Source organism: Lolium perenne, chromosome 1, assembly GCF_019359855.2.
Source record: "Lolium perenne isolate Kyuss_39 chromosome 1, Kyuss_2.0, whole genome shotgun sequence".
In the NCBI taxonomy this organism is placed as follows: domain Eukaryota; kingdom Viridiplantae; phylum Streptophyta; class Magnoliopsida; order Poales; family Poaceae; genus Lolium; species Lolium perenne.
Window position 1 is genome coordinate 262510425 of NC_067244.2, and position 7539 is coordinate 262517963.

At 45.5% G+C, this 7539-nt stretch overlaps 2 protein-coding genes across 2 annotated transcripts; one reads left to right on the plus strand and one right to left on the minus strand.

Annotated features, from left to right (window-relative positions):
• The first annotated feature begins 687 nt into the window (after positions 1–687).
• Positions 688–1498, plus strand: LOC127327792 (protein H2A.5). Its single transcript, XM_051354589.2, has 2 exons — positions 688–951; positions 1043–1498. The coding sequence occupies exons 1-2, from the start codon at positions 775–777 to the stop codon at positions 1292–1294; spliced, it is 429 nt and encodes a 142-aa protein (XP_051210549.1). The 5' UTR covers positions 688–774; the 3' UTR covers positions 1295–1498.
• Positions 1499–2629: 1131 nt separating this feature from the next.
• LOC127327795 (photosynthetic NDH subunit of lumenal location 5, chloroplastic-like) lies at positions 2630–6736 on the minus strand. The gene is made up of 7 exons (XM_051354590.1): positions 6635–6736; positions 6362–6538; positions 5320–5470; positions 5150–5238; positions 3397–3451; positions 3221–3306; positions 2630–3107 (listed from the first exon to the last, which is right to left on the minus strand). Exons 1-7 carry the CDS (start codon positions 6662–6664, stop codon positions 2955–2957), a joined length of 741 nt encoding a protein of 246 aa, XP_051210550.1. The 5' UTR covers positions 6665–6736; the 3' UTR covers positions 2630–2954.
• Between the last annotated feature and the right edge of the window lie 803 nt (positions 6737–7539).

A 7539-nucleotide genomic window follows, 5' to 3' on the forward strand; every position in this document is an offset into this window, starting at 1 on the left:
GGGCATGCACGCTGTCGGCAGGAGGATGCGTTCGCCGCCATTCGCCCCTACATGGCTCTCTCCGATGGCATCGGGCCGTCAGAGAGGTCCAGCAGGCCACGCGATTGTGAGTAATCATGACCATCTCTGTAAAGATGGTATTTTTTTCCAACCAATATCAATGAAAAACTCTTTGCTTAACCGAGTCACTGCTCCGAATACCAACTAGGTGGACACGCAAGCTAACCGTCCCGCGTCTTTGCTTAACCGAGTCACTGAGTCTTGTTTGCGTTCTCGCGAACAACCCGATCAATATGCGTCGGACAGCTGAGGTGGTGTGCAGACCCATTTTTTACCCGCGTGGTCTCAAACGGATGCAAAGACCCGCTGAAGATGCCCTAACTTCATAAAGTTTAAGTTCGGTTAAATTTTGTACCCAACATACTTTGGGAGGGAGGGCATATTTTTTTGAGATGGAGGGAGCATGATAAAATGCCTCTCCCGGCGCCTCCCAATTTTGGAATTTCGTTTCACGCGCCTGCAGCTCCTGCGCCGTGATTGGTTGATCCGACGCTCCCACGGATCGTGGCCCCCTCGAACGAATATCAACGGTCCTGATTGGTCCAAGCGGCCGTCCCACGGATCGAGTCCCTCTCCGGCGAAGCTCTCGCTCTCCGGTCCCCATAAAAGCCGCGCCTTCGCCGCAGATCAAATTCACAATTCAAAGCATCATCAGGCAGCGCGCGCTCCATTTCGCAAATCTCCACATCCAGAGCAGCAAGGAGTTCGCCGGAGATGGCCGGAAGGAAGGGCGGCGACAGGAAGAAGGCGGTCACGCGGTCCGTCAAGGCCGGGCTCCAGTTCCCCGTCGGCCGCATCGGCCGCTTCCTCAAGAAGGGCCGCTACGCGCAGCGCGTCGGCTCCGGCGCCCCCGTCTACCTCGCCGCCGTCCTCGAGTACCTCGCCGCCGAGGTAACCTTCAACCCATCCCTCCATTGCTCTTGCCCGACGGATCGGTGATATTTTTGTGTTCTGACGGCGGGTTCGTTCTTCTCCCTCCCAGGTCCTGGAGCTGGCCGGCAACGCGGCCAAGGACAACAAGAAGTCCCGCATCGTGCCGCGCCACCTGCTGCTCGCCGTCCGCAACGACCAGGAGCTCGGCAAGCTGCTCGCCGGCGTCACCATCGCACACGGCGGCGTGCTGCCCAACATCAACTCCGTCCTGCTCCCCAAGAAGGCCGCCGAGAAGGCTGCCCCCGCCGAGAAGTCGCCCAAGTCGCCCAAGAAGAAGGCCGCCCCCAAGAAGACCGCCTAAGTAGACTGGCCTAGCCTGCACCACATAGGGATGGAGCGAGCCAACGTGTCTTGTTGCCTAGTTCCGTAGGATGGAGTTGTTTGGTTAGATCTGAAAATCTTGTGTATGTATTGTTGGGTCACTAGTCAGTGCCTTGTTGTGTTCTTGCCAATGGAAGTTGGAAATTGAATGGAATTGCCAATTCAATCTCCACCTTGTTTGAAACATTCGTCTGTATTTCTTGTATGCCACATCTTGTATCTGGATCTGGACCTGTATGCGATGCTCAGTGGTTGCTAGATCTGAAGGTCCGGTGTATGTATTTCTGGGTCACGAATTCGACAATGCCTGATTGTTTTTATTCTCGAGTTCATGTTCGTGGAAACTGAAAACTGATCATTTTGCGCTTTCAGTCTGCACTTTGTTTTAGGTGCAGTCTGTTTGCCTATTTCATGTTGATTTAGCTTGGCATTGCCTCTGGCATAACTGAAGAAAAGCAGAGGAGCAGTTTTTGTTTTGGGCTTTAGATCAGCTTTAGGGCTGGTTTGGGTTCGATTTGTTTAGCTGGGTTGCAACACATCGGCTATGTGTTTGGTCTCAGTTCTTTCCACAATCTGAAAGCTGATTTGTTCTCCTGTCAGTCTCCATCTTGTTCAATCAGTCGTCTGAATCGCTTGGATTCCAAATGTTGCTGTTGATACTTCTGCTGGATTTTATCTCTTGTGTGCAAACGCGATGCTGCTTCTTCCATAGAGTCTGAGTTGCAGTTCTGCCCAATTGAATCGCTCTCAAGTCTAAGGATGCGTTCTCAGCATAGTGATGCTCTCGATGGTAGTAATCTAGATTGGAGTCTCTTCTCTTAATTGATGGTTTTTCTGTTTATTTAGCTTGGCATCGCCCGTGGAATCCTGATTATTGCTAATTGAGACAAGAAAACAGAGGAGCACATGGCTGGTCAGCTAATGGTCTTACAATTTGTAAAGATATATACTACGTAGTACTCCATAATTAGCAATGTTTGTTTCAGGTTTTAGCTCAAGTGGTCAACGATAGCCGCTGGTATGGGAACAATTTGTTCTGACCCGGGTTGGGGAACAGAGTTTTGGCGTATCAATCCACAGGTGAATTATGCATGTTGCAGCGATCATGTCACACACCAACTACTCAGAGTGATAATTTAACTGTAATTCAGAGCTTGAAGTTAGCAAAACTTATCTAAGGAGTGTCCATCCACTAATTACGTATGTTTCAGTAAGCAGAAAGTTTATGCAGGAATACAAATTAGCAGTATCCCAATGCGAACTGTGCAGAGCTCTGAAATCGATTGCTGCTTGCAAAAGAGAGTTACTAGACGTATATCCGAAGTCGCATACATATGTATTATTTGCTCCAGATCTTGTAATCTAATAAAAAAGTCACATAGTCTGAACAAACTGTTCATCAGCGTAGCAAATTATTCACTGCGACTCCCCCTGATCAAAACTGCATCCAAACCTGATCCACTCATAGGCATGAGAACTTGATAGCTGTAACACTAGTTACGCCAATAATTACTCGCTGCTTAGAGATATTAATTCCAACTCAGCATGATCCATAACTATTTGGATAAAGCCCAACGAGACGAGTTCATGGCAAAATTTAGAGGCCGGGATGGGAGACGATACAGAGATCTGTCTAAAGCTTAGACCACTGGAAGCTCCCCGCACTCGCTGATGGTCACCTTCTTCTTCGGACGGTCACCTCTGTCAGTCTCCGACGACTCTACCAGACGAACGATGTCCATGCCTTCGAGAACCTGGCCAAAGACAACGTGTCTCCCGTCCAGCCATGATGTCTGCAACCATAGTAGCATAGCAGCCACGCCAGTTTGGGAATAGTCAACAAACATGAACTTCACAATCCATAAAAACTGAAGCAGAAGTAAGAAAAAGGGTACGACTACACAACCTTGACAGTGCAGATGAAGAATTGGCTGCCGTTGGTGTTTGGTCCAGCGTTAGCCATGCTGAGCACTCCAGGTCCAGTATGAACCACTACCAACAGTAATTCATATGCAATCATCAGTCAGCATAGAGCTTGAAGCACAAATAACATGATACAGGCTTGTTTAGTGTAACACGTACATTTGAAGTTCTCATCCTTGAAGGTGCGGCCGTAGATGCTTTTCCCTCCAGTACCCTGAAATAATTTATTTTCAATTAATTCACATGCGACTGTTGAAATCTGCACGTTTCTAAGCTATCTCAAGGGTCAACTGCAGAAGTACTTTGCCCATGAATAAGCTAGTGAGCATCAAAAGGTGGACAGTGCAACTTCTATCTATTTCAGTGAAAATGCAGATCAAACACAAAAATTATGTATGCATCAATATGGAGAACAAAGACTCAATGTCAATCTCATGGTAATCTAACTGCGAAGCCACAGACCACAAAACAAATATAAGGATGTAAATGCACTCCTGCAAGTGATTAATGACAAAAAAAAGCAATGTTCCAAGGCCAAATGCACTATGACAAGAATGTGAAATGTTAAGTACTAGGACACTGATCTAAATATCTGTGCATGCTACTTTTTTCTCTATCCATAAAATAAATGCATCACAAACCACAAACTAATCAAATTGCTATACTACAATTCAATTTTTTTTTTGCCCCAATAATGAACGAACTGAAACAGGTAAAGTTGTGCTAAATGAATCAATTCACTCTTGTGAGCAAGGGTATTTGCATAGTTGCAAGTGATATGGTCCCAAACTCCTCTTAGTCTAATATGCAAGTACCCTGAAATTATTAGTTTCCATTCATTTAGACGCAATTGTTGAAAGTGTTGAAGTGGGCATCAAAAGGTGGACTATGCAACCTATATTTCAGTAAAAATGCAGATCGAGCACAGAATCATGTATGTGTCAACACCGAAAAGCAGTGCTCAAAGCCAATGTCCTTGTAATCTAACCAGGAAGCTACTGATCGCAAATTAAATAAGAATGAAATGTGTGTGCACAAGGATGATAAACAAAAAAGTATGCAAATCCAGCTTCTCTCTCTGTACAGCAGAAAGTAAACTACAATGCAACAAAAAAAGTGAAACACTTAGCACAATAAAGAATGAGCTGAAACAGATTGTGCATAATAAAAACAAATATGTTCAATTTTGTGAGCAAAGGTATTTGCATGGTAGCAAGTGATACAGTCATTAATTCTCTCTGATGACACAGAGGTATTTGCTACAAAGCACTAATACTTCAAACTCCGGCATGTCCCGTATGCCACTCTCCACCGATACTGCGATACCCCGATACGTGGGCAATACACGTATCCCAGGAGTATCATCTTTTCCCTTTTAAAAATAAAAAGAACGAAAAAATGCCAATACGCCGTCTGGGATGTCGTCGACACGGCAGGGACATGGGAAGCCCAGTCAAAGCCGACTACTAACCCTAGCAGCCAGGGATGTCATCAATTTATTTTGCAAGTATCGCTGAATGGGGCAGTATAATGATAGAGGAATTTGATGAGATGACCATTTGGCCATTGAGGACTTGAAAAATATTCTTTATCTTTATCACAAGTCATTTTATTAATTTTTATCAGCATGGGGGCAACAAATACAGCAGTATTTTGATCAGCATTCCATATTCTTTATCTTTATCACAAGCCATTTTATTATTTTTTATATGTATACTGGCTGTATCGTCATATTGCTGTTTCTAAAAATTGCTATATCCCGTGTCCCCGTATGCGTATCCGCGTATCGCTATATCCGTGCTTTCTAGGTTATTTGCATGTTAATCTTTTGAGCAAAGGTATTCGCATGGTAATCTGCACAGCATAAAGATGCTTGTGTAACAAACTAAAATAAACTGCACTTGGAACATACGTTGCCCTTGTCAAAGTCTCCACCCTGAATCATGAAGTCCTTGATGACACGGTGGAAACTCGAGCCCTTGTAGCCAAAACCTTTCTCCCCTGCAAATAAAGGAGAACCATGTCAAGCGCCTGACAAAACAGAACGCATAACAGAACAGGGCTCCGGCGTGTCCCTCGTACCAGTGCAAAGAGCGCGGAAGTTCTCGACGGTCTGTGGAACGTCGTCCCCATACAGCCCGATGACGATCCTCCCGACGTTCGACCCCACGGGGTTCCCGATGCTTATGTCGAAGTACACCTTGTTTGTAACTTTGGACTGAAGGTCAGCTGCCTGCAACACATGAAAGAAATGGATCAACACCATGACAAGGTAAACGTACAATGGGTGTAACCACAAAAGCGGAGTTACACTTACACCACAGTGAAATCCACATTTGCAGTAACACAACCTACTTGCTTGATCATAGTGCCCAGCGATAACACTAACTGAACCTAATGAATAAACGCCGACACATGCCATATTCATGTATATTTGCTGCATCTAACAGACTAGCACTCGCAGAACCTAGCCTAACGGTTACCAGGAGAAATTATGTGATGATAGACCTCCATTCGTAACTATTCACAGGAAAATCGCAGTGAGCGACATACAAAAAATCATGGACAAATCTGAAGAATTTGTCATGAATGCTACAACTTGGCATGGCTAGGGTACATAATTTTCACATCTGCAAACCCTACACGATGAGAAGATAAACAAAAGAGCGTCCTACACTAGCTGAAATTAATGAACTAACATGACCACAAGCCGTACTCATGTATGACTCCTGCACATAGCGCTCACTGAAATCCTAACCCAACGGTTATTAGAAAAATATACTGTGATGATAATAAGCCTCATTTTGTAACGAATAAACACAAACACATGCCATACTCTTGTATGGTTCCCTGCATCTAGCACTCCCTGAACCTAGTCTAGTGGTTATCAGAAGAAATTCTCTGATTATAAACCTCATATTGTAATTTTATTTGCAGAAAAAGAAAACTCAGTGAAGTGACTTAAATAGTCATGGACAATTCTAGAGAAATTTGTCATGAATACTACAGCTGCTACCTACAGCTGGGATACAGAGTTGCGTGAATTTTCACATCAGACAATCCAGATTGCAACCCAGCCTCATTATTATCGAACTAGAATATAGATAAAAAGCGCTGGCTTTACATAGGGTTCGGCGCTGGCGGAGGTGACGAAGCGCGCGCGGCTGTGGGGGCCACCGGAGACGGAGATGGCGGGAGAAGCGACGCGGCCACCGCGGAGGGACAGGAGCGGCGACGATGGGGACGACCTGGACGCGAGGAGGGACGCCCTCTGCGCCGCCGCCGCCGGGCGCGCCATGGCCTGCAACAATCGAAAAGGACGGGACAGGAATTAGGAGGATGGAGACGACGATGCAGAGATGGCACCATTGAAGGAAGGGGAAGGGAGGAGGCTCACGAGTGTGGCGAAGGAGGTCGCGGCCGCCATTGTTGGAGGTGGAGGTGGAGGTGGGGAGGAGAGGTTTGAGGATGGAACTGTTGGCAAAAAGGATAATGCCAGGCAGCGCCATTCTTCTATGTGGGGTGTGGTCGATAACCGGGCCAACGGGCCGGCCCGTCACAATCTTTTGCGGGCTCGGCATAAGAATACAACTCGCTCTAAAAAGAGCAAATTACACCCTAAGTACAGCAACTTGCACCTAATGTGCAGATTAGTACACTAATATGCAGATTAGCACCCTAATGCACCGTCAGTTTCACACATTTTATTTGCTGATGGTTCCCTTATTCTCATGAAGACAGGATATGAACAATGCAACTTCCTTGCAGTGAGTGCTTGATACTTATTGTGCGAATTCGGGGCAGCTTGTGAGTTTACCTAAATCAAGTGTTTTCTTCTCTCCAAATACCAATGTTCTAATGAGAGCTGAAATCTGTGTAGAGCTGCATATTGATACTGAGGCTCTATCGGATAAATATTTGGGGCTTCCTGCTTTGGTGGGGGCGGATAGAAGTGATAGTTTTAAAAATTTTATTGAGAGGATTATTAAGCGTATAAATGGATGGAAAGAGAAGCTTCTCTCTATCGGTGGGAAAGAGATTCTTCTGAAAGCTGTGGCCCAAGCTATTCTGGTTTATGTTATGTCTGTTTTCCTTATTCCCAAGGGGGTGTGCAAAAGGATGATGGACGCTATATCAAAGTTCTGGTGGGAGGATGATGAGAACAATAACAAAATGCATTGGTATGCCTCGTGGAAATTGTGTTTCCCTAAAAATGAAGGGGGCATGGGTTTTAGAGACTTTCATTCTTTTAATTTGGCTATGTTGGGGAAACAAGTCTGGAGATTGATCTCTAACCCAACG

Coding starts and splice junctions, on each gene's coding strand:
- LOC127327795 (XM_051354590.1), bottom strand. CDS start 6,664: ATGGCGGCCGCGACCTCCTTCGCCACACTC. Junction 6,539..6,634: donor CGACCTCCTTCGCCACACTC/GTGAGCCTCCTC, acceptor CGATTGTTGCAG/GCCATGGCGCGCCCGGCGGC. Junction 5,239..5,319: donor CTTCCGCGCTCTTTGCACTG/GTACGAGGGACA, acceptor CTTTATTTGCAG/GGGAGAAAGGTTTTGGCTAC.
- LOC127327792 (XM_051354589.2), top strand. CDS start 775: ATGGCCGGAAGGAAGGGCGGCGACAGGAAGAAGGCGGTCACGCGGTCC. Junction 952..1,042: donor TCGAGTACCTCGCCGCCGAG/GTAACCTTCAAC, acceptor TCTCCCTCCCAG/GTCCTGGAGCTGGCCGGCAA.